Consider the following 26170-nt stretch of genomic DNA (forward strand, 5'->3'; position numbering starts at 1 on the left):
GTGGCTCAGTGTTTAAATGGCCCTGGGTTCTATCCCCAGTACCAGAAAAAAAAAAAAAACGAAAAGAAAAGAAAAGAAAAAGAAAAATTGAGGTTTTTCTGTTTAATGAAGGATACCGGGGCCAATGTTATCAGGTGACAGAATGGGGGATGGTATTCGAAACATGTAAAACCAAGGACTAACATCTGGGAGTCTTGCAAACCAAACCACGAACACTTCCCTAATAGAGAAAAATGGGCTGAGGTTTTCAAAACTGAACCCTGATAAGTTAGGACAGAAGGCTCGCTTCAGATCATCACCCCTCGGCCGCGTGTTACAATGAGAGTGGGATCTCGTGTCCCTGTTTAACTGGCAAACATCAGAAACCTAGACAACGCCAGCTGGCAGGATGGGGGACCAGGATCCCCATGCACCGCAGAGGCAGGAGGGTCCAGCGAGCGTGGCCGCCGACAGAGAAGCTGCCATGGCTGGGGGGGTCCTGCTCCCGGGACTTATCCCAGAGAAAGGTTCTCAAGGGGGAGAAGGGACACCACCCGCGATGTGTGCAGCATCGTCCATGTGGCCCAGCCCATGGCTGGAGTTGTCCCAAAAGCACAGACAACGGAATTCCATTAAGGGACAGTCCGGAGGTAGGGCTGGTGCCATTCCAAAGACAGAAGCACTCAGGTCAGGGTGACATTTACCAGGGGACTGCTATAGTTTGGGAAAGGACGGAGGGTCCTCCAAGGGTCCCCACTGTGGGGAATTCAGAGGGTGGGAACTTAATTGACCATGGTGTCTAGAGGCAGGGACTTTGAAAGTGATTAGGATTCCATAGGATCACCAGGTGAGGTCCCCAGGATGGCATTCTGGTGGCTTGCCCTCCCAGATTTTGAAGTGCAATGTCCTTGGCCATCTTGGGATTCTGCCCTCGTGACAGCTGTTCACGACACGGGAGCCCTTGAACCTCCAGAGCTGTGAGAGAAATAAACCCCTTTTCTTTATAAAATTGCCAGCCCCAGGTACTTCATCACAGCGACACCTCACAGACAGGGGCGCCTGTGTCCTGGGGGGCCACAGAAGCAGGCCTTCTACCCAGGCGTGTCTGCACCTGGGGTCGGGCCTGGAGTTTCCCGGAGGGTTGAAGGAAGCTGGCTCAGGCCTGGGGCTGGTGCCTGCATGATTGGTGACATGTTTGATCATTCAGTGCTTCAAGCAACCACCCAAACAGCTTCATATGGGTGTCTGGGAAAGTTCAAGGCCCCGGCTGGGGCTCAAGCCCAGGGAAAACAGGGCTCTCTTCTCTCAATCAAGACAAAAAAAGTGGAGTGAGCTGGGGGCCCTACCCTGGGCCACCATCACTGGAAGGATTAAGGAGTAATTAGTGTGGATTCACACAATAGTACGGATGGATTCTTAAACCCACAGCTCTTAGCAAAAATATAAGAAACAGAAAGATGTAAAAACACAATATCATTTACAGACATTAAAAATCCCACCAGGCAAAACAATACTCATTTTGGAAAAAGAGCAATATCAGAATGATTGCCTGTAGAGAGGCGCACACAGTAGCCATAACTGTGATCCCAGTGACTCAGGAGGCTGAGGCAGGAGGATTTCGAGTTCAAGGCCAGCCTCAGTGACTTAGTGAGATTCTGTCTCAAAATGAAATAAAAAGGGCTGGGGACGTAGCTCAGCGGTAGAGCACCCTTGGGTTCAATCCCCAGGACCACAAGAATAAAAAGATGTTGCTTGTATAGGATGGGGGATGAGAGTGGATAGATAGGAAAGTAAAAGGAATGAGATGACATGGGAAAAACAGGAAATGAAGGCTGCCTTCCCTTCTGCCAGCCTGACACGTCCCCTGATCTCCATTACCCTCTTCCTTTCCTGCCTTCACCCCATGCAAATCTCCCTCAGGTATATCACCGTCACTGTGTACCAAGACCAGCACTCAGAGGTACAGAGGGTAGTCGTGAGCTCCCCTCCCCTCACCCCTGCCTCATCTGGCCTTTGCTAGAGTGTGAATCTGGAGGCTCCCCAGAGGCCCGTGTGTTGAAGGTGTGGTCCCAGCCAGTGTGTACTATTGGGAGGGGTTGGAACCTTCCAGAGATGGGGCCTGATCAAGGTCTTAGGTCATTGGGGGTGTGTCCTGAAAGGAATTGTGGGGCCCTGGTCTCTTCCTCTTTCTCTTTTGTTTCCCAACCATGGGGAGAACAGGCTCTCTCTGCCATACATCCCCACCGTGATGTATGGTGCCACCACAGACCCCAAAACAACAGGGCCAACTGACCATGGGCAGAAATAGCCCAAATCCCAAGACCAAAGAAGTATTTTCTCTTTTGAAGTTAATTATTTCAGGTATTTCGATGCAGTAACAGAAAACTGACTAATACAGCATACAGATATTATTTTTATGGCTCCATAATTGTCCAGCCAGAAAAGGGGAAATCATTCTTTTTTACTGAGAAGTGAGAGATTCTTAAGTTTCCACTGATAACATCACTATACAACTTTACCAGGATATTGATAGGATTTCTCTGGACTTTCTCTCAGCCCCACATAGGGTGATATTATGAATTTCATGGGTCCCTTTCTCCAAAAACAAAAGAGCAAAACTTGTATTTTATGACTGCATTGGCTCAAAGATAAGTATAACCTAGGGTGAATGCATAATCATAATTATATATTCATTATTATTCCAGGTGCTTTTTTTTCCTTCTGATTTGCATGCGTGGGGCTGGGGATTGAACTCCGGGCCTTGCAAAGGCTAGACAAGTGCTTTATCAATGAGCTACAAACCCAGACCCTCTTCTGAATTTTTGAAGAAATGCAAATTAAAAATTGTTATGGCCTTCTAATTAAACAGATGAGTTTTTCTTGTCCCAGGAGATAATCCACTAAATCAGAGACCCAGTCTGAGACCTAGTCCTAGAACCTGGGACTCGGGTAGCACGGCTCTGTGGCCCCACAGGAGCAGCCACCCCAGGCCCACACTGGAGAAGGCCACAGTCCCCCTGTGGTGGAATAGAGGATGTATGACAAATGTTTAACAATTGGCTTCCTGGGAGAAAAAGCCCTGGTCTGTAGCATTTACCAATTTCCAGGGTGTAAATAACCCCACAGCCAGTTGAAAGCTATTGCCTGACATCACTGAGCAGAAGTTAGGAAGAGACGCAAATTAGTTCACTATTATGCAGTTTTTCCGTTGTACAGAAACAATAATCGTAAACCACCTCAAGAACACAGATAAATGTGAAATAGAGGAAAATAATTAGGGGATGATGGGTTTTATGTATTTATTACTTTGAAAAAATGTCATTAGTTCCTTGTAGGTTTTTATTACTTTATTTTTAATAAATGTTTAAAGAGCCGTTTGACGATGGGCTCATAAAGATTTCTAAAGCTCTTGCCCACTGGTATCTGCTCTACTAGCAGCACCATGGCTGACAGACGGGGCAACCCCAGAAGACTACATTTCCCAGAAGGCCCCTCTTCCAGGACCTGCCCTCAGCAGTTACCACGGAGACCACTAACAGTAAGGCTATCCTGCTGACAGGGTAAGGAGGGAGCAGGGTGACAGAGGTGGCTGCACCCTTCCTGGCTGGGAGAAAAGGGACATGGGGTAAAAGGCTTCTTCTGCCTGGGGCCCTCTGGCCTTGGTCTTTCTGGGGAAGTTTTGGGGGGTATGTGTGTGTTTGGTGGGGAGGGAGAGGTTGCTGCTGGGGATGGGGTGCAGGGAAGAGCCTGTCTTTGAAGCAGCCCTGCCCTCCTCACCCTGGGCTGCAGCTGAGGGCCGGCTCATGAGGCCCTGAAATGCATGGGTTTCAGAGCCAGAAATATGTGGGTTCAAATCCCAGATCTGGCACTTCTGGTTGTGACCTTGTGCAATTCCACTTAGTCTCCCTAAGCCTCGGTCTTGTCATCTGCAGAGTGGGTCTCAGAAGAGCGTCTGCCTCAAGGTGTCATTTGAGAATAAATGATATTGTTTCCATTCAACCCTTAGCCCAGGGCCTGGTACTCAAGAGGTGTTCAGTAAGTGAACTGGGCTCATCCGCTCTGTCCCCAAGAGGCAGACAAATGAATCTGATGACCTTGTCATGCTGCTCGACTGGAGGGTTCTCCCTAGAGAACTGGGGTCCTGACAGGCCTGCTGGACACGAGGCGTCAGCTCGGTTGACCCACCGGGGGCTCAGGCAGGACACTCTCAGCATTCAGGCCTTGCTGAGTCCAGGGACACAGAATGTCAGAATGGGATGGAAAATTCTATCCATCTCCCCTTTTTATTGCAGAGGGGAAACTGAGGTCCAGAAAGGGGCAGGGAGTGGCCCAAGGGCTCAGCAGGGCCTGCTGGCAGGCTCAGTCCTGGCTGGCAGCCAGTGACTGTCCCCCCCCCAGGAGGCCCCAGGTGACCTGGGTGGGGGTGCAGAGTGGGGGGGGGGCTTCACCTCCAGGTCCCCTGTCCGTGGCGGTGCTGGGATGGAATCCAGAGCCGCGCGTGCTCGGCAAGGCTCTCCCACTCAGCCACGTCTCCATCCCACCCTCCTGGTCCCTTTTGTCCTGTCTGTCTTGGCTCTGCTCCAGGGGGTGAGGACAAACCTGGGGGACCCCACTCTCAGTCCTCCCGACTCCCTGGCCCCTCGCCTTTCCAGTGGGTCTGTTTTCCTGTTGTCTGGACCTGTGCCCTGTTTGCTGTAAAGGGAGCAGGTCTTAGAGGTGGGCGGTGGAAAGGCCTGGGCTGGGAGGTGGGGGACTGGTGGGTCAGCAGGGGTGGCATCGGGTGGCCTGTGACCAGGACTACCACAGAGGCTGAGTTTCCACATGCACTGGGGTCTGAGGTGGCACTCAGGACTCTGCAGCATCTTTGGGGCCCCCGCTCACCTGTCTCCTCTCGGCCGTCCTTAGCGGGCAGCGGGCAGCCTTGGCCCTCACGTGGGTCACTCATGGCCATGGGCTGGCTCTCACCCCCTGCTCCACACGCAGGTGCAAGGCAGAGAGTGGGGAGAGGACCAGGGTCTGCGCTCGCTGGGCCCTTTACCCTCTCCCTCAGCACTTCTGCCCCCACCTCCCTGTCCAGAACTGGGTCACACCCAGGCCACCGATAGCTGCAAGAGAGTCTGGGAAGCTGGACATTTCCAAGCAGCCCGGTTTGAAATTGAGGTCCTGCCATTGGAAGCTGGGACTGGGTCTTCGGGGAGTGACCAGCAGTCCACAGGAGCCCCAGGCCAGGCTCTCCTGGGGCAGCTGGGCATGTGTGGCCCCTCAGTGTGGGTAACAGGATGAGCGTCCTCTGGGTCGCGTTACCTGCTGACCTTTGGTGGCAGCCCTGCCCTGGAACTCTCGGTGCCTGGGTTTCCAGTTTGATGAGACGAAGCCTCGTTCACCTGCTGCCTTTCTGTTTGGTCCTAGTCTCTGTCACCTTCCTCTCATGATTTGTTTTTAAGCCAACTCACTTATTGGATTTTACGAATATATATTTAAATGGGATGCCATATTTTTTTTATCCATTCATCTATTGAGGGGCATCTAGGTTGGTTCCACAGTCTAGCTATTGTGAATTGTGCCGCTATAATCATTGATGCAGCCATATCCCTATAGTGCGCTCTTTTAAGGTCCTCAGGGAATAGTCCGAGAAGTGCGATAGCTGGGTCAAATGGTGGTTCCATTCCCAGCTTTCCCAGGAATCTCCAAACTGCTTTCCAAATTGGCCTCACCATTTTGCAGTCCCACCAGCAATGTACAAGTGTACCCTTTTCTCCACATCCCCGCCAACACTTATTGTTGTTTGACTTCATCATGGCTGCCAATCTTACTGGGGTGAGGTGGTATCTTAGGGTGGTTTTGATTTGCATTTCCTTGACTGCTAGAGATGGTGAGCATTTTTTCATGTACTTGTTGATTGATTGTATGTCCTCCTCTGAGAAGTGTCTGTTCAGGTCCTTGGCCCATTTGTTAATTGGGTTATTTGTTATCTTATTGTTTAATTTTTTAAGTTCTTTGTACATTCTGGATATTAGGGCTCTATCTGAGGTGGGGGGGGGGTAAAAATTTGTTCCCAGGATGTAGGCTCCCTATTCACCTCTTTTATTTAAATGGGAAACGTTATAGCATGCCATAATCCCCCAGCGTTGGCATCGCTTGCTTGAAATCATCCAAATAAACATCGAACAGCAGCGAGGCCAGGGGAGGTGTTTTGGGCCACGGGCTCCTGCCCTGTCCAGGGCTCCCAGCCTGAGGCCTGCCTTGTCTCTTTTTTAAAGTGTCAGGAGTTGCTGTCCCTAGGAGTTGCTGTCCCCGCTAGCACCACACAGTCTTTCTCCTGGATTGAAGGAGAGGGTAAGAGGGACTCACTTCCCTGAGGAAGTGGAACCTCCTCGGGGCCTCCAGGGCCTCCCGGGCCTGCACCTGGGCCGATCCCAACACATCCTCCCCCTCCAGAGGGCCAGGCACCCCCAGAATGGAGGTCCTGACGGAGACAATAGAGGAGGATGAGGCGGCTGCGTGGGAGGAGGCGGCCGAGCAGCCTGAGAGGTCTGAGAAAACGAGGCCAGCTGAGGCCCAGAAGGAGGAGACCACCCTGTCGCCCGAGATGCTCAGAGACCTGGAGAGGAAGCTGTCGGAGATCGAGGTCCCAACCCCAGCAGATCACCTGTGAGTGTGTCAGGGTGGGGACTTCTGACCCAGCAGCAGCCCCGGCACAGGCAGACGAGGACTGCCGCAGGAAGGGCCAAGCACAATGGTGGCACCTGGGGCTCTGCTCTCAGACTGCCTGGTGTGAGTCCCCACTTTGCCCCTACCCAGCTGTGTGACCTTGGACAAGTCACTCAGTCTCCTTTAACAAGGGCAGGTGCTAACCATGGTGCCGGCCCTGGGTAGTTAGTTGTGAGGTTTAAATGAGGAAGGGGAAAGTCCACGGCAGCTCGCATGGATCCCCCTGAGGGCCAGGAGAAGCCCCTCCGACTGAACGCCAGCCCGGTCGTGACACAGGGCCTCCTTCTCCCCGGATGCGGACACTATCGACATCTCCAAGCTGCCCTTGACCTACAAAACCAACACGCCCAGGGAGAAGCTCATGCTGCAGGTGGCGGACAACTTCTCCCGCCAGTACAGCCACCTGTGCCCCGACCGCATGCCCCTCTTCCTGCACCCCCTGAATGAGTGCGAAGTGCCCGTAAGCCTGGGTCCCCGAGGGCAGGGCCGGGGTCGGGGCCCAGGGCAGCGGGAGGTGGGCGGGTTCTCCAAGTCTGGGGGCCCCAGCACAGAGCTCCTGTGGGCGGGGTTTCTGGTCCCAGGGCGGGCCCTGGAGCGCAGTGGCCTGGAGCTTGCAGGCGGGGCCCCGGGCAGCCTGAGGCCTGGGGTGAGCAGGTCCAGAGGAGGGGGGAATCGGATTTGGGTGGGACACAAGGTGAACCTCGCCTGGGGTCTGTGGGACCCGCTGGCCTGGCCGGGTCACCTCTGGATGATGCCTGGCTCCTCTGTCCACAGCTGGAGAGAGCCAGGGAGGTGCTCAGGGTCACAGGGGCTTACAGGAAGGAGCTGTGGCTTGGGTCCTGGGGCCTGGCCTTGACCTCGTTGTCTTCTTTCCCTGCCTTTCCCTGGGTGGGGACAGCCCTGGGACTGGAGACCATCCTGAGCTCTGCCCGGAACCTCTGTAGGCCCTGGGAGGAAACCTGATCTCCCCCTTCAACCCTACTTGCTGGGTCACTTCAGGCTGCTCGCTTGGCCTCTCTGGTCCCCTTTGGTGCCCCGGGGGTTGGAGGAAGGCATTCCTTCAGCCTTCCCAGTCCAGATGCGGAATAAGCTTGGGCCACCCCAGTGCCACCAATGTGGGGGGGCTCCTCCCGGCCACCGAGGGCTGGCACGTGCCAGGCCTGGGCATCGCCTTCCCAGCAGGCCACCCGCCATAACTCGCCATCTCGGGGCGGCGGGCCTGGCCTCCTGTGTGCTCTGGCACAGATCTCACGGCCCCCCTGGGCCTGGCCCAAGGCATGCGTTTCCACTTGCAGAAGTTCGTGAGCACGACCATCCGGCCCACGCTGATGCCCTACCCCGACCTCTACAACTGGGACAGCTGTGCCCAGTTCGTCTCCGACTTCCTCACCATGGTGCCCCTGCCCGACCCCCTCAAGCCGGTCAGTGCCACTCCCGGGCTGCTTCCAGAGGCCCAGGAGGCCTAAGACAGGAGGCCAGGCAGGGTCTGAGCGAAGGAGCCTCAGCCAGTCTCAGGCCACAGCTCCTCAGAGAGTCCCTAGGGGGAAGCAGGCCCAGAGAGGGACAGCCACTTGGCTGAGGGCGCACAGCAAGCTGGGTCTCCTGGCTTCTCCTTTGTCTCCTCTTCCTCTTTCTGCCTCAGAGTCTCCCTCTTCATGACTTTAGGAGGTACAGAGAGCAGTGGGGGTGCCCAGCTTCCCGGGACCCACAGCCCCATCTTTGGGCTTCTGACTAGTTAGGTCAGCTTCTCATTGAGAACGGGGCGAGGCAGGAAAGATGCACCTGGGCTCGCTCCCTGCCCCGACGGGGGCTGTGGCGTGGGGCGGAGGAGGGCAGCGGTGCCCGGCCGTGCTGACCAGCTGGTGGTGGCCAGCCCACCCACCTATACTCCTCCACCACGGTGCTCAAGTGCCAGAAGGGCAACTGCTTCGACTTCAGCACGCTGCTGTGCTCCATGCTGCTGGGCTCCGGCTACGACGCCTACTGCGTCCACGGCTACGGCTCCTGGGACCTGTGCCACATGGACCTCACGCGGGAGGTGTGCCCGCTCGCGGTGAAGCCCAAGGAGGTACGCCTGGCGGCCGTGACATCCCGGGGTGTGCCTTCCTGGGACCATGATGCCCTCCTTAGAGGGCGCGTCCTGCCCGGGCACAAGGACACGGCTCCATCGCCAAGCCCCTAGCTCCCGGAGCCACTGGTCACTTCTCTGTCCTTAGCACCCAACTCTCCAAACCGACGGTCCCTTCCCACTTGTCTTCACTCCGTTTAGGCTACTGTGTTCCCGCTGGGGACATTTTTTGAATGCCACGTGGTTTCCATCTTGGGTCATTAGTAGGAATCCAGCCAGTCGATGGCACAGGGGGAAACCGAGACCACAGGCTTGGCTCTCTCCACTCCCCGCCTCAGCTAAAGAGGCCTCTTTAATAACTAGACAAACAAACAACAGCAGAAACCACACACAGCCACGCCCCGGGGGTGCGACTCCATTCTGTGTCTGTTGACTGAACGGCCACAATGGAGGGCGCCAGGAGAAACACCCTGAAGTGAATTTCCATGATCAGAATCTCAGAGGCCTCTCTCTGCGCTGGGAATCTAGTCCTCCTCCAGACAGAAGGTGCTTTAGGTAACCCGGGTGATTCTGCCATCAGGGTGGAGCCTCCAAGGTCGTCTGCCGCTCAGGGATGGGACCTGGGGTCCGAGGGGTCCAGCATGATTGCTGGGTACCTGGGCCACACCTGGGGGAGCACCTGGGGGTCCCAGGCTCTGCTGAAGGAGGCGAGGAAGAGGGGCGGGAGGAGGGCCTGGTGGCTCGGGCTCTGCTCCCAGGGGAGTGGAGGCTAGAGTGTGGAGCTTGACTTCAAAGTCCTCTGAGCCCACTTATGGGCCTCTCTCTCTCCTTGGCCAAGAGTTTTTTTTTTTTTTTTAATATATTTTTTTAGTTGTTGATGGACCTTTATTTTTTTGATTTTTACGTGGTGCTGAGGATTGAACCCAGTGACTCACACACGCTAGGCCAGTGCTCTACCATGAGCTGCAGTCCAAGCCCCAGATTTTAATCATCAAAATTATATCAATCAATAACAGAGAGAGGGAACTTTCCGGTCTCTGCCACCTCCCTATCGTTGATGTGGCTGCTCTTCTCAGTAGCCCTGGGGGACGGGTGTTATCACTGTCATTTCAGAGATGAGTCTGTTGGGACCAACAGGGAGGTGAAGCAATGTGGGGGAGCCGCCCCCGGGGCTGCCTGCCTCCAACCCCTGCGGGGTCCCTCTTTATTCCCCAAACTGTCTCAGGAACTGCCACAGCCCTGCACTGTCCCTGCACTGTTGGTGGCTGGAACACTTCTTATCTCCTAACACACGCTTAGACACACACAAACACACATGTTCACACACACATGCCACACCCTCACACCTGCATGCACACAGACAGTTGCACCAGAGTGCACGTGCTCTCACCCTCGCACAGGCGCATGTATGCACACGTGCGCGCACAGCCTTGTCTTTTCCTTCTTGGGCAGACAAACTCACACTTTGAGTCAACATGTGAAGCCCTCTAATGATAAGATCTGAAAAATCCCCCGCACTTCTCCACCTTCTAGGTCAGATCCAGGTCACCCTAGATGGGCAGTGGGTGGGGAAAAGGAGAAGCTCCCACCCCTCAGCTCCTGCCCTGACGGCAGCAGGGTTGCAAGTTCAAGGCCAGCCTGGGCAACTTGGCGAGACACTAACAGGGACGGGGATGGAGAGAACCCCGGGGTCCCACCGCCAGCACAGACCGTGGGAGAGAGGAAGGGAGGGAGGGAGAAAGAGGAAAGAGAACGAGGAAGAGGAAACGAGAACGAGGCAGGAAGTGGAGAGACGCACAGGGCCACACTCCTTTCAGGACACACCCCAGGGACCTAACTTCCCTTCCCCAGACCCCACCTCCTAATGGTTCCACCATGTCCCAAAGCACCACAGGTTGGTGACCAAGCCTTTAACACATGAGGCCTTGGGGGACATTTCAGACCCAAGGTAGAGCACCCGTCAGTCACCATCTGATAAAATCTTCACCCCACTTTGACTCGTGCATCCTTTCGAAATGTTGATCGTTGGTTTGTGAGATTAATTTTTCCTCCCTCCCTCCCTCCCTCCCTCCCTTCCTTCCTTCCTTCCTTCCTTCCTTCCTTCTTCCTTCCATTCTCTCTCTCTCTCTCTCTCTCTCCCCCTCTTTCTCTATTTCTTTCTTTCTTTCTTAGAGTAAACCCAGGGACATGCACACACTAAGCATACGATCTCCCACTGAGCTTCATCCTCTGAACTCTTTTTAAAAAACTTCGTCTTGAAGAGCGGAACGTGTGCCCATCTTCAACACCCATCTCCACGAACCCCCCTGGTCCCCTGCACCCAGATCAAGAAAGAGAACGTGCCCGCGCCCCAGGAAGCCCTGTGTCCAGTTACTGGTCCCCCCTACCCCGGGCACTTTCCTCTCTCTACTTCTCAGAAGGAGCCAGGGAGGAGGTTCCTAGGGCTCTCACCCACTTTACAGAAAAGCTGAGATCTGGAGAGAAGAGAAGAACCCCCAGGTTCCCAGAGCTGGAGCTGTGGCTCCCCCTGCTCTGAGGGCCACAAGACCCACAGCCGGAGGGACAACTGTGAGCCCTGGTCGCAGGGCCAGGGGCTGAGGACCTGGGGCCAGAGCAGAGTGTGTGTGTGTGTATGTGTGTGTGTGTGTAAGAGAGAGAGAGAAGGATGCACATCAGGGCTGCTGACTCTGCCTCTCTCGCTGCGTGACAGGCAGTCAAGAAGGAGGAGAAGGTGCCCCCTAAGAAGTACGCCATCAAACCCCCCCGGGACCTGACCAGCCGCTTTGAGCAGGAGCAAGAGGAAAAGAGGCAGCAGGAGATCAGAGACCAGGAGGAGAAGCTGCGCAAAGAGGCCAAGGAGCGGCTCCTGGTGGGTCCCTTCAGCTGGTAAACCCTGAGAGAGCGACAGAGCCCAGTTGGTGAACCACAGATTTAGTGGGATCCTTCCATTTTGTCATTAAAACACCGAGCTTGCTGGGTACGGTGGCGTACACCCGTAATCCCAGCAGCTTGGGAGGCTGAGGCAGGAGGATTGAAAGGTCAAGGCCAGCCTCAGCAACTTAGCACTGCCCTAAGCCATTCAGGGAGACCCTGTCTTTAAATAAAAATATAAAAAAAGGACTGGGGATGTGGCTCTGTGGTTAAGCACCCCTGGGTTCAATCCCTGAAACTGGGGTGGAGGGGACCCCATCTTCTGCCTGTTCCCCAGCCCCAGGGAGAAGTCTAGACCCCCAGCTCCTCTTCCCACCCTACTGGTCAGTGGCCACCCATCTTTCTCACGCAGGAAGAAACAAAGGTGAAGCCTGACTCCCTGCACGGCCTGCGGGTGCACTCCTGGGTCCTGGTGCTCTCCGGGAAGCGCGAGGTGCCTGAGACCTTCTTCATCGACGCGCTCTCGGGGCGCAGCTACAGCCCCCAGGATGAGCACTTCCTGGGCATCGAGAGCCTCTGGAACCACAAGAACTACTGGGTGAACATGCAGGACTGCTGGAACTGCTGCAAGGTGACCCCCGGGGCAGGCCCCCCATGTGTGGCCGGCACAGCCTGCAGGAAGGCTCTCCCCATCCCTGGGCTCCCACAGCCCCCGCTCCTGCCCATTGTGCCCGTCAGCTTTCCAATACTACAACAAAATACATGAGATAAAAAAACATTTCAAGGAGGAAAGGTTTATTTTGGCTCATGGTTTCAGAAGTTTCAGTTGATGGTGGCCAGGCCCCGTAGCTTGGGGCCTGCAGTGGCACAGCACATAATGGCAGGAGTGTGTGACATCTGTTCTCCTCAAAAGGAGGCAGGTGCTCGAAGTGGTGCCGCTTGCCTGTAGTCCCAGCAACTCTAGAGGCTGGGGCAGGAGGATTGCAAGATGGAGGCCAGCTTCAGCAACTTGGCAAGACCCTGTCTCAAAATGACAAGAAGGGCTGAAGATGAAGCTCAGTGGATCAGAGCCCATGGGTTCCATCCCAGTACCCAAAACAACAACAGCAGAAATCCCTGAAGATGTAACTCAGAGTGATAGGTCACAGGCTTAGCATGTGTGTGGCTCTGGGTTCAACCCCCAGCAACACACACAGACGCAGCAGAGGCAGAGAGAGAGAGAGAGAGAGAGAGAGAGAGAGAGAGAGAGAGAGAGAGAGGGAGGAGAAGGGGCCACATCCCTTTCCAGGACACCCTCCCCAGTGACCTAACTTCCTTCCACGGGGTCCAAGCCTTTAACACACGAGGCCTTGGGGGACATTCAGACTCCGACCAGAGCACCCGTCAGTAGCCATTCTGATAAAATCATCATCTCCCTTTTGACTCCTGCACCCTTTAAAAAAAAATATTTATTTTTTTAGTTTTAGATGGACACAATATCCTTATTTTATATTTATGTGGTGCTGAGGATGGAACCCAGTGCCTCATGCATGCTAGGCAAGCACGCTACCTCTGAGCCACAACCCCAGCCTCTCCTGCATCCTTTTGAAATATTGATTCTTGGTTTGTGTGATTCGCTTTCTTTCTTGTGTGTACGTGTGTGTGCATGTGTGTGTGTGCATGTGTGTGTGTGCATGTGTGTGTGTGTGCATGTGTGTGGTGCTAGGGATTGGATCCAGGGCCATGCACAGGCTAAGCATGTAGCACTGAGCTACATTCCCAGCCCCTGGATATTTTCAGACCCTATTGAAGTAGAGCAGAATGTGTCCTCCTCTTCAAGATGGAACTCAATGAGCTCCCATCGACAGAGCCCTGGTCCCCTGCACCCAGATCAACAAAAAGAACACTGCCTACACCCCAGGGAGCCCTGTGTCCAGGGACTACTTTCCCATAAATGAATGCATATATTATGTAACTGGCACTGACACACACACACACACACACACGAGTGTGCAGAGGAGGGCGACGTCCTAGGTGTACATCTCATTGAATTATCGCACCCTGAACACTCCTGCATAATCGGGACCAGGGTCTCAGAAGCCCCCTTCCTCTCTTCTCCTGGTCACTAATTCTTCCACCCTCGGGCTCCATGGTACAGCACTTGCTTAAGGTCGTCGTGAAGCCCTGGGTTCGATCCCCAGCAAGGAAAAAAAGAAGTTCATGCAAACCAACAGCCCACATTCCAAAAGGAGGCACAGATCAAAAGGGAGATGATGCTCTTGCGGGCATGGTGATTGACGGGCCAGGCGGTGGGCTGTGGGGACTCGGCAATGGTGGGGTTGGGGTGGATGAGCCCCCCTTGATTTCAAAGGACATCCATTAGTGTCGCCTGACTTTGGACTGGGTGTCCTTGAGTCCTGCCGTGTCTGCTCTTCATGCCTGGAGTCTTCCCCTCTTGGTTTTGTTTGTGAGGGTCATCATTAGTGTGCGCAGCTGTGGCTTGTTAGTTCTCATTTGTCTTATGGACTTGTCATCCCCCGAGCACACCACATCTTATTTTTCTGTGCTTGAGTTTCACATTTAGATCATTTTCAGTTTGGAAATATTTTAGACAGTGTTGCTCTGAATATTTTCCGACCCGCCTTTCGGTGAACATACGTATCACTTCAGTTGGCTAAACACACAGGAGTGGGGTTGCTGGGTGACAGGGAGGCGCGTTTTCGGGGGTAGTTGATTCTGCCCATTTTACCAAAATGACCGCACAGATTCCGCTGTCCCCAGCAGCGCAGGAGGGTTCCAGGAGCTCCCCCGACATAAGTCCTGATCCTGGGTATTTCCTATGCTGCTCCCTTTGGCTGTTCTAGAATGGTCCTGCATTTACCAAATGCGTTTGATATTTTTCCAACTACCCTCATACCCTGCAAGTTCTAAACTTGCTTATTAATTTAACATGAATCTGCAGAGACGACTGGGAAGCAGTGGAACTGCAGGGGGAGGACCTCCATGCGGGAGCAGGTGGGGGGGGCTTCATGTCCCTGGCTCCCCACTTCCTGCTCCTCCCTTTCTCACACCCTCCCTGCCCCTCCCCCACTTCCCAGGGAAGAGCTCTTTTCCCCACCCTGTTTCTGCCTCGGGGAGCTAGCCCACCATGGACAGAACCTTCTGGAACCGTGAGCCCATAGAAATCCTTCGCCCTCTGAGTTGATTTTCTCAGAGGTGACAGGTGACTGACGCAGAAGGCCAGCACATGACCTCGTTCCCCTTAGCAGGACCCTTTCTTAGTTTTTCTGTTTCCCGCTCAGCACTGTGTTTCAAAGTTCCGATCCCAGGCTGCTGTCTGCCTCCGACTCCACGATCCCTCACCCCTTACAGACCCACGTCCCCAAGTGACACCTGTTCCCTCGTGGGAGAATTTCCTGGGTCTCCCTTCTCAGGACTGGGATTGCTGAGTCCCGGGGTTTGTTTATGTGTCATTGAGCTGGGGTCTGAGGTGAAGCTGAAGTGGCCAAACCATTTCAGTCCATCTCCCTCCAGCGAGAGGATCCCGGTGTCCTCCCGCCCGCCCCTCACGCCACCCCCACTTCTGATGTGCCGGCTGGGGAGGGCGAAGGGAGGCTGCGTTCCTTCGCACTTCTCTGTTGAACAGACTTGGGGTCTCACGTACATTTGAACTTGTTGGGTTTCCTCTTCTGTAAATTGTTCACTTCCATTCTTCCCCCTTTTCTATTGTTGTTGTTTATTATCGATGATCACGAGTCCCTTATGTATTCTGGATACCAACCACAGGTCACTTTTAGACATTACCGATGCCATCTTCCATTCGGCCACCTGTCTGTCCACTTTGCGTGTGGCCTCCTTTCTTGAGCGTGCGTCTTTCATTCTGATACAGCGGGATGCGACGAGGAGTGTGGGGTGGCCTCTCAGAGCTGCCTGGAGCTGCCCAGTCCCCCCGCTGTCCTCTGGGAGCAGCTGTTCCCATGTCCCCAGGGAGCAGGGGGAGGCATGGGGCTGTGGCTCACTGGGCTGATTCCCTTCCCTCATCAGGATTTGATCTTTGACCTGGGAGACCCTGTGAAGTGGGAGTACATGCTCCTGGGGACCGATAAGCCTCGCCTGTCCTTGACTGAGGAAGAGGATGAGGACTTTAACGATGAAGATGATGTGGAAGCACTGGTGAGTCTCAGTGGCCCGAGGCGAGGGGCCGGGGGTGTGTGGGGAGAGCTTTGCACCCTGTGGCTCAGGCAGCCTCAGTTTCCCTGAGAGCATGAGTGTGCGTGGGGTGGGGTGAGGGGCACCAGGTCAGGAACAGCGTCTTCAAAGCAGAAGGGCCTGGGACAGGGCCCTTTAAGATGGGCAAACTGAGGCCAGACACATTCAGTGAGCTTTCCAGGGACCCTCCCCAGGATTAGGGGAGGGCTGGGACTTGAACCCAGGTCTCCCGCCCCCTACAGTCTTTCATGTTCAGGGCTCGTCCTCCTCATTGGAGAGCTGCCCCTTGGTGCGGGGCCATAAGGCCTCTTCCAGCCCCGTGGAGCCCCAGGGCCAGCCGCCCCTCACTTCCCTCCCCAGGAATCACTGTGGCCTTCTGTCCCTGTCAGTCTTCTAAGGTCACGGGCCCAGGGCCTTCCCCAAGTCACCAGCCTCACCTCCCTGATCTTCCTTCAGGGGTCTTCCCGGAAGGTGTGCATGATCTTCCCTATATTTGGAGGTCAGGGGCCCAGGGCCTTCATGTTGGCTGGGACCTTGGGCTAACCTTCCAAGGTCAATAAAACCATTAAAAACCCCGGTTTCCTCACCTGTATGTTCAACGGGGAGAGTGAATCAAAGCCATATCCATAGGAACAAAAATAAGTGCTCCAGTCTGCTAGGGCTGCGTGACAAATGGCACAGACCAGGTAGCTTGAGAAACAGATGCTGTCTCCCCTTCTAGAGGCTGGAAGTCCAAGACCAAGGTGCCGGATAGGGAGGTTTCTTCTCAGGTCTCTCCTGGGTTTGAAGAGAGCTTCTCCCTGTGTTCTCACATGTCCTTCCCTTTGTATGAATCTATCCTAAGCTCACTCGCTCTCTCTCTTTTTTTTTTTTTTGGTACCAGGATTGAACCCAGGGGCACTTGACCACTGAGCCCCATCCCCAGCCCTATTTTGTATTTTATTTAACAACAGGGTCTCACTGAGTTGTCTAGAGCCTTACTTTTCCTGAGGCTGGCTTTGAACTTGTGATCCTTCTGCCTCAGCCTCCCAAGCCTCTGGAATTATAGGCATGCACCACCACGCTCGGGCTAATCTCTTCTTGTAAGGACACCAATCATATTGGATTAGGGCTAAGCGATGACTTCACTTAAACTTTTTTTTGGGGGGGGGAGTACCAGGGACTGAACCCAGGGGCACTCAACCACTGAGCCACATCCCCAGCCCTATTTTGTATTTTATTTAGAGACAGGGTCTCACTGAGTGGCTTAGTGCCTCACTTTTGCTGAGGCTGGCTTTGAATTTGTAATCCTCCTGCCTCAGCCTCCCGAGCTGCTGGGATTTCAGGGATGAGCCAGCGTGTCCAGCTATCATTTAACCTTAATCACCTCTTTAAAGGCCTCATCTCCATCCCACCGGCATTACCTGTTTCCTCACATCCTGGTCAGTACAGTAATTTTTGCTATTCTGATTGTTATAAAGTGGCATCTTGTTTAAATTTTGCATTTCCTCCATTTTTTTATCTTCTGTTTTTGTTTAGTCAGTCTTCATGTAGTTTTGCTATCAGAATCCACCTCTAGTTCTGTCAAGTCTTTCTTCTTGACCAAATTTGATCCCTCCTTTCACCTTAACTTTATCTTCGTTGCTTTTTTGTGTTTTATCTAAGACAAGCAACATCTTTTTTTTTAGAGAGACAGAGAGAGAGAATATGAATTTTTTAATATTTATTTCTCAGTTTTCCTCGGACACAACATCTTTGTTGGTATGTGGTGCTGAGGATCGAACCCGGGCCGCACGCATGCCAGGCGAGCGCGCTACCACTTGAGCCACATCCCCAGCCCCAGCAACATCTTAAATACTTACTTGTTTTCAGTGTTTACTGTTTTCTGATAAAGTATTTAAAGATACAAAAATTTCTCTAATTACTCTTTTAGACATATCCTGTAAATTTTGGCTGATGGTATTTTTATTCCTACTTATAACTTCTTTCATGATTTCTTCTTAACCCAAGGATTTATTTTTTATTTTTTTATTTTTTTTATTGGTTGTTCACAACATTACAAAGCTCTTGACATATTTCTTTTTTAGATTATTAAGTTGGCAGGTGTATGAGTTTTTACAGTTTCTTTTTTCTTGCTTTCTTTTTGCGTTACATTCTGGTCAGAGAACGTGATTGGCATGATGTTAAATGTTTTAGACTATCTTGATGATTTCTTTGTGGCCTGATATGTGGTCAGTTTTGAGAATGTCTGCATTTGCCCTTGAATGTCTATTGAGTGTCTGTATTGAGGGTAAATTTCTCTACAGATTAGTATGTTTTCCCATTTAATAAAATATGTCTGTATATTATTTTAAAAGACATCATCTCCAAATACTGTCATATTCTGAGGTACTGGGGCTAGGACTTCAGCATGTGGGTTTTGGGGGGACACAGAGCAGTACCCACAGCCACAGGCAGCACTCAGGCCCCACCAGGGGCATGCCAGGTTCTGTCATAGGTGAGGGACTTGAATTCACTCATCTAAACCTTCCCAGCCACCCAGTGAGGTGGGGACAGGTTTCATCCTCCATACTGTTGTTCCCTTTTACATACAGAGTTGTAAAAGGGACACAGCCAGTAAATGACAGAGCTGGGACTTGAACCTAAACAATCTGGCTCCAAAGTCAGAGTCTCACCAATGACTCTCCTACTTCCTGGTGCTGCGTGAGAATAAAATGAGCCACTGGTGGGCACAGTGCTGGGCACAGTGCTGAGCCACGCCTGGCCCTGTGTGGAGTCATCTCTGGAGATGGGTGTGGGAGTCTCCCTGGTGCAGTGAATCCTGGGCACCAGCTCCCCCTGCTGGTCATGAGAGGTGGCGCAGCCCCTGCCCAGGGAGCCGGGCCTGGAGACCAGGGACCCTGTCATGGGACCAGACTCCTCCCTGGCCAGGGAGCCCCTGTCACTGACAAGCCTCTTAAGAGCACTCAGCTGTGGGTCCCCAGGAAAAATCCAAGCCTCCAGCCACAGCCCACTCACCTCGCTGCCTCAGAGACTCCTGCCGGTTCTCACTGCTGATGATTCTCCTATCATGTCCTAGAAAGTAACGATTAGATGACCAGGTGTCGGGTCTGAGCAATGTTCATAGGATAAAAGTCATCAACTGAGAAAATCGTATCCGAGTTTCTGTAGCTGCCTAGTTCGAGGGCCATTTGTCTAGCCCAGGCCTTATTTCACAGAGTGGGAAACGAAAGCTCAGAGAGAAAAGTCATCATGTCAGCAAGGTGGCGCTCCAGCACTTGACACACATTGTCACCTAGTCCTCCTGAGTGGCTCAGCTTACAGTGAAGGACTCTGAGGCTCAGATTGGCTAAAGGACTTGCCCAGGACCCCTTAGTTGGTGTTAGATTGCAGTGTGTGGTGTGTGTGTGGGGGCGGGTCTTGTGTGCTCCTGACACGAGCCAGTGGCTGCCTGAGCCTTGACCAGCACAGGCGGCCTGCAGGGCCCAGTGATGCTGTCCTAAGCCAGGCAGGGGCAGGGAGGGCTCCGTGCCCAGAGCTGGGTCCTCCTCAGCTTCTGTATCTTGGGTCATGCTCCTGGCCCCTGGTTCCCCAGGGAAGCTGAGGGACCACCCTGGCTTAGCTGCAGTGGGGGACAGGGACAGGGTCTTTGCGGTGACCTCTGCTGCAAGGCCCTCAGCACCACCACCTGCCCCCTCTTCTCCCTGCAGGGCAAGGAGGATGAGGACAAGAGCTTCGACATGCCGCCCTCATGGGTGGAGCAGATTGAGATCACCCCAGAAGGTCTCTGCTGTTCGCGGGTTCACGCCCCCTCTCCAGAACCAGCCCCTGGGACTCTGGGGAGGTCTGAGCCACAGCTGAGCAGGGGCACTCTGCAGAGGCTGCCCGGCCTCCCCTATCCACCATGGCTCCCACCCTCCTTCCTTCCTGGCACTGTGGCTCCAGGCATGACACCCACTGGTCCCTGAGACCCCAGGTGGAGAAGGCCAGGGGCAGTGCCTGCAGGTGGTTCAGGAGGTGTCAGGTCCTGAGAGGGGCAGGCAGAGAAGGCTGGAGGTGCCCTGTATCGTCACCTGATGACTGCTAGGTGCCCACTTGCGGGAGGACAGGTCATTCCGGCAGATGGTGATGCTAGGGAGGTTGTCACGGGGACCAGGGCAGGAGCCCCTGGCCCAGCCCAGGACAATGGACTGGAGGTGGGCAGACAGAACAGGGTCCAGAAACAGCGAACACTTGGGCCAAGTTATGAAGGGTCCTGAGTGAGTCCAGCAAGGCTGGGAGGGAACTGTGTCCCTGGCAGAGGGACCCGCCACGCCCAGGGCCTGGCGGAGGGCGTGGTGTGGCAGGGATGCAGACTCCTGTCTTTGGGGATCTGTGCTCTGCCTGGCTGAGAACGAGCACCGGCTGGAGCCAGTGCCGGTGACCTGCTCCTTGGCCTCCTGGAGTGGGGCAGGGTGGTGGCCACAGATGGAGGAGTGCCCCTAGGTGGTGGCCCTCCTGCTCTCAGTCTGGAACGCTGCATCCACAGAGTTCGAGACCCGCTGTCCCAACGGGAAGAAGGTGCTGCACTACCAGAGGGCGCAGCTGGAGAAGTGGGCGCCATACCTCAACCCCAACGGCCTGGTGTGCCGCCTCACCACCTACGAGGACCTCGAGTGTAAGAGGCCACGCCAGCTGTGGGGGTGGGTGGGGTGTCCCAGCGGGTCCCCCAACATGCTGTGTGGCCTGGGGCATGTCCCCTCTATGCTCACAGTGTGCATGGGCACCAGTGGCCTCTGTGCGCTGGGAGTGGCAGGTTAGCAGCATGGAAGGCTGGCCTGGCTGCAGCCGGCACCCATCGGCCCCACAGGTACCCAGGTGCTGGAGATCAAGGAGTGGTACCAGAACCGCGGGGACAAGATGGAGCTGAGGCACATCAACAAGAGCACGGGCCTGATCATCGACTACTTCAAGCCGGGCCACCCCCAGGCTCTGCGAGGTGCGTGGACCCCACTGCTGGGAGCCTGGGGCTTTGGGGAGGGAACTTGTGCGGCATTGGAACAGCCTCCAGTTTTAGTGGCCAGCAACAGACCCCGCCTCTCCCTCCCTAAGAAACCTGGCGTGTGCGTGGTCGGGGGATGCTCAGAGCCCAAAGGAGCATGGCCAAGGCTCCTCTAGGGAGGTCAAAGCCAGGGCCGTGTGTCCAGTCAGTGGCTGGGATTGGGCAGAAATCCTGCCAACACACAGCGGGGGCCGCATTTAAAGGGGCTGAAGATGCTGAGCAACAAAGCCAAGTTCAACTTTTCTGGAGGACAGTTGGGCAAAATATATTAATAATATTTTTTATATTAATATACAGTTGGGCTAGAGGTGTAACTCAGAGGTAGGGCATGTGCTTAGCATAAGCAAGGACCCAAGTTCAATCCTGAGCACCAAAACAATAATAATAATTAATAATAGTCAAAAACTTCTTGACTCAGCGATTCCACTGCTGAGAATTTGTTCTTAACAAATAATGGACAAGAACAAAACTGCACGGTGCAGAGGTTCATTATGATATTGTTTATAATTGCAAAAAAATTGGACACAGCCTAACTACCTAGCAATACAGGATCGGTGACATAACGCTCATCCATAACGGAGCGTTGTCCTCTTCCAGTGCCTGGGGTCCGGGTGCTGAGCCTAAGCTGGAGTTCCCTGCGCTCACCAGGCTCCCCCCCCCCAGTGCACTCATACAAGTCCATGCAACCTGAGATGGACCGCGTCATGGAGTTTTATGAAACGGCCCGAGTGGATGGCCTGCTAAAGCGAGAGGAAACGCCCAAGACAATGACAGAATACTACCAAGGACGCCCAGACTTCCTCTCCTACCGCCACATCAACTTTGGGCCCAGGGTCAAGAAGCTCTCTCTGAACAGCACAGATTCGAATCCCCGACCCACAGTGGTAAGAGCTCGCTGGGCCTGGGCCGGGCTGCTTGCCCTCTGGCAGGCAGAGGTCACCCCGGAAGGGGACAGCACTGGCTGTGGAGTGGCATCAGGCCCACGTTACTTCCAGGGCCAAGCATTTTACCAAATGCACCACCCCCAGCCATCTGGGGCCACCCGAGCCCTCAAGCCCTGGGCCAAGGCGGCATTTCTTTCCTCCTCCTTACAAAAAACAATGTGGGACTAAACTCCTAGAAACTATGGGAACAGAAACAGAAACGTAAAGGGGATATCTTGCAGCAAGCCCTGGATGCTGCTGTGGATCCGTGGGTTTGGTCTCTTTCTCATTTAACTGAGATCTGGGTGGGATGGGGGTCAGAATCCTGGGATCAACCCGTTTCCCTTGAACTCTGCATTTTTCTCCAAGTCGTTACAATTGATTTGGCACCTGAGGGAGCTGGAGAGGGGTCCAGGTCCACGTGAGGCTGGAGTGGCCTGTCCTGAGAATTCTGTGGGCCATGAGTACCCTGTGTGGCCACCCAAAGGACTCCAGACCCAGTGTGTCAGAGTCTCCGGCTCCTGCCGCAGAGCGTCCGCAGAAACCTCTTCCTCTCATCCCCTGCGTGTTCTGGCCTCACAGAAAATCACTGAGCGGTTCCACCGCAACCCCGAGAAGCCTGCAGACGAGGACGTGGCCGAGCGCGTGTTCCTGACCACAGAGGAGCGCATCCAGCTGCGCTACCACTGCCACAGCGACCACATCACCGCCAACAAGCGCGAGTTCCTGCGGCGCACTGAGGTGGACAACAAGGGCAACAAAATCATCATGACCCCGGACATGTGCATCAGCTTCGAGGTGGGCTGCGGCCACGGAGGGGGGAGCAGAAGGACCGGGACCCGGGTCCCCTTCCAGCAACCTGGGGGACCAGGATGGGCGTTTTCGAAGCCCACCTTGGAAATTCATCTCTGCCCTTGCGAAAATTAAAAGCTTCCATCTGGGACCCTTCCCCTTGCAGCTCCCCTGTAAATCTTCTCTTTTCCACCAAAATAGAACCCAGGAGGCTGAGAATGCTCCTCATGGTCCCCGCCCCCCTCCGCCCCCCAGTCAGAACAGATTCCAGTATGACTCCTGCCACCCATGCTGGAAGGGAGAAGGTTCTCATCTCCTCTGAGGACTTCACCGTCAGTAGTCAAATCCACACCCTCCTGGCATATCCCTCAGTCCCCCACATCTTCAATTCCTCTTCCATTACTATCTGTATATTTGTAAGTGAGGAAACAGATCCAGAGAGGTTCATCAACTTGCTCGAAGTCACACAGCTAGAAAGAGGCAGGAGTAGATTTGAACCAAGTGGTCCCACCATCCTCACCATGGCAGCCTCTCTCTCACGGTGGTGGTTCTGGTCCCAGGTGGAGCCCATGGAGCACACCAAGAAGCTTCTCTACCAGTATGAGACCATGATGCAGCTAAAGAATGAGGAGAAGCTGTCCAAACATCAGGTCTGGGAGTCCGAGCTGGAGGTGAGTCCCCGTGGGAAGAGTGGGCTGGCTGGAGGCAGCCAGGGTCTTAGTCATGCCCTTCGTCACTTCCCAACTCAGGTGCTGGAGATCCTGAGGCTTCTGGAGGAGGAGGAAGAGGCGCACACGCTGACCATCTCCATCTACGACACCAAGCGCAACGAGAAGAGCAAGGAGTATCGGGAGGCCATGGTGAGCCGCCCTTCCTCGCCCAGGCCTGGGCTTTCCTGGACTCTCTGGCCGCCAGGGTGGTGAGGCCCATAGGGAGTCTGCCACAAGCACTCCAGGAGGGGTGAGGTTCTGATACTGTAAGATCACTCTCGCCACTGAGCTGACCCCATGAGTCACCCCCCAAAACATTTGGGATCCAGGCCAGGTCTCCTCACCCAGGGGCTGTGCCCAAAGCCAAGGCCTGTGGTCACGGTGAAGAATTAGGATGGCATGCCCACCTCCACCTAAGCTTTCTCCAGGTTGTGGCTGAGCTGGTAGCCCAGGGGGTAGCCGCTGGCCCCCCAGGTATTTAGCTCGCACTGCCAGGCTGCAAGGCCCAGCTTAGTTTTCAAAGCCAACTTCTAAATCCTCTTCACCACCCAAGTGCAGATTTCTAAAAACAGTTTGGGCTTGGCGAGGCAGGACACGCCATCAGATGACCGTTCTCAGATCCCCAGAGGAGAGCTCGGCCCCCATGTCTCCACCTTCACTGGTCACCTATGCAGGGCATAAGGGCCAGGGTGAAAGGAAAAAATGAAGGGGGCAGCTGGCATTCCCTATGTCATCGGTAAGCACCACCTTTCATCCGACAAGCATCTACTATGGATCCCAGGCACCAGGCCGTGTGCTTTATAGGTGTGATGGCATCTGAATCCTCGGAGGAGGAGCCTGAGGCTCAGGTAGAGACGTGAATTCACGTCGAGAATAGAACTGGATGTTACCCTTAAAGATGGCTACAAGAGACTGTCCCGTTTCAGAGGGGCAGGCACTGGGACCTGCCACCCTGCTGATAGAGCTGGTCAGGAGGTCGGGGAAGGCTCTGCTGATCCAGCCGCCCCTCCCCCGCCACAGGAGCGGGTGCTGCTCGAGGAGCACATGCGGCAGGTGGAGACCCAGCAGGACTACCTGGCCCCATTCCTGGCCCAGCTGCCCCCGGGAGAGAAGCTGACGCGCTGGCAGGCCATGCACCTCAAGGAGGAGTGCCTCGGCGACTTCAAACAGAGGCTCATCGACAAGGCCAACCTCATCCAGGCCCGCTTCGAGAAGGTGGGCCAGGCGGCAGCAGGGAGGGGCCTTGGCATCCTCATCCAGCTGGGGGCTCTCTGCCCAAACCTCATAGATGTGTGGGGGACTGACGGGGGCGACTGTGTCGGTGACACATTTCTGGATGGCTGAGCTGTTCCTGTCACTGGTTTACTGAATGGATGGATGGATGGCAGATGGACGGGTGGGTGGCACATTATCATAACCAGTCCCTGACCCATTTCTGTTGGGTTGGCACACAGGCAGCATCTTGCTGAGTCCTCACACAGAGCTCCACAAGGAGCAGGGAGAGGTGTCCCTCGTTTTGGAGACAAGGAATCAGAGGCTCTGAAAACCTTGTCCAGAGCCACGGGGCCGTCTTGACCCTGCTCTGACCTCACGGATGTGAAACAGCTCTAAACATGACCCCAGTTCTTCCACCCAAGACATCTCAGGGATCCCTGCCTCTGCCCCTCTGACTCTGTGGGCAGGAACAGTGAGGCCACCATCCGTGGGGCTGCCTGGTAACCAGGGGGATGGCAGCCCGGGGGAGGGTCCACCTTCACCATCCCGCCTACTCGTTTTCCTGACCCTCAGGAGACCCAGGAGCTGCAGAAGAAGCAGCAGTGGTACCAGGAGAACCAGGTGACGCTGACCCCAGAGGACGAGGACTTGTACCTGAGTGACTGCTCTCACGCCATGTTCCGCATCCGCATCCTGGAGCAGCGACTCAACCGGTGAGGGGGCAGGCCTGGAGGACCTGCGGGGCTGGGCCTCGGCTCCATGGTCCCTCACCGCCTCCCTCTGTCCTCAGACACAAGGAGTTGGCTCCACTCAAGTACCTGGCGCTGGAGGAGAAGCTCCTCAAGGACCCCCGCCTGGCAGAGCTGCTGAAAGTCTTCATTTGACCTCCTCGTGGGGCCCTGCAAGGGCCAGGGGAGGGACACCTCGATGGCGTGAGCCCTGTGCTCCCTGAGCAGGCTCATGCCTGTCTACTCAGGGCCTGGCCTCACTACTGCGGCCGCCCCCTCCTCATAGTTTCTGTGAATAAACACTTTGAATTTGCCTTTGAACTCCAGGCTTCAGCCCTGTCCCTTTTCCTTTCCTTTGGGTTAGTCAGCTTCTCGCTGCTGTGACAAAACACCTGAAGAAACAACTCAGAGGAGGGAACATTTATTTTGGCCCGTGGTTTCAGTCCAGGGTGGGCAGGCTCCATAAATCGTGGGCCTCAGGGAGGGAGCCCAGCTGCTCACCCCACAGCAGCCAGGAAGTGGAGAGAAGGGTGACAAGGACAGGACATATGACACAAGGGCTCTCCTCTTGTGGCCCACTCCCTCCAACTAGGTCCCACCCCCTACAGGTCCTACCACCTTTTGATCATCTGCTCAGCCATGAATCCCTCAGTGGATTGATCCACCATGAGGTCAGAGCCCTCATGACCAACCAGTCCCCAAGCCCCACCTCTGAACACTGCTGCATCAGGGACCAAACCTGAAAAACAAAAGCCTTTGGGGGACATTCCAAATCCAAACCATAAAACCTTTCCCTATGGCCTGGGACTGCTCCTTGGCTGCCTTCCTCTTCTGCTTCCTGCCCTCTGTTGGAATATCAGGGGTCCCACAGCCATCTGCACACAGCTGGTTAGATCTCAACATGGTGAGGGTGGACCTGCTTACAAAGTGCCAATGGCAAGACCAAGGTCCATGCCCAAGAACCA

General features: G+C 54.7%; 1 protein-coding gene across 1 annotated transcript; it reads left to right on the top strand.

The window, feature by feature from the left end:
• Nucleotides 1-6436: 6436 nt before the first annotated feature.
• Nucleotides 6437-25513, top strand: DRC7 (dynein regulatory complex subunit 7; the record flags this gene model as incomplete). The annotated part of the gene is made up of 17 exons (XM_081275095.1): nt 6437-6630; nt 6967-7150; nt 7986-8111; nt 8564-8758; nt 11469-11627; nt 12042-12260; nt 15653-15781; nt 19507-19579; nt 20325-20453; nt 20646-20774; nt 21501-21721; nt 22343-22558; nt 23113-23223; nt 23302-23412; nt 24283-24477; nt 25051-25190; nt 25268-25513. The coding sequence occupies 17 exons, from the start codon at nt 6437-6439 to the stop codon at nt 25359-25361; spliced, it is 2625 nt and encodes an 874-aa protein (XP_081131221.1). The 3' UTR covers nt 25362-25513.
• Between the last annotated feature and the right edge of the window lie 657 nt (nt 25514-26170).

The sequence above is a fragment of the Spermophilus citellus genome (assembly GCF_964194105.1).
Source record: "Spermophilus citellus genome assembly, chromosome: 18".
In the NCBI taxonomy this organism is placed as follows: Eukaryota; Metazoa; Chordata; class Mammalia; order Rodentia; family Sciuridae; genus Spermophilus; species Spermophilus citellus.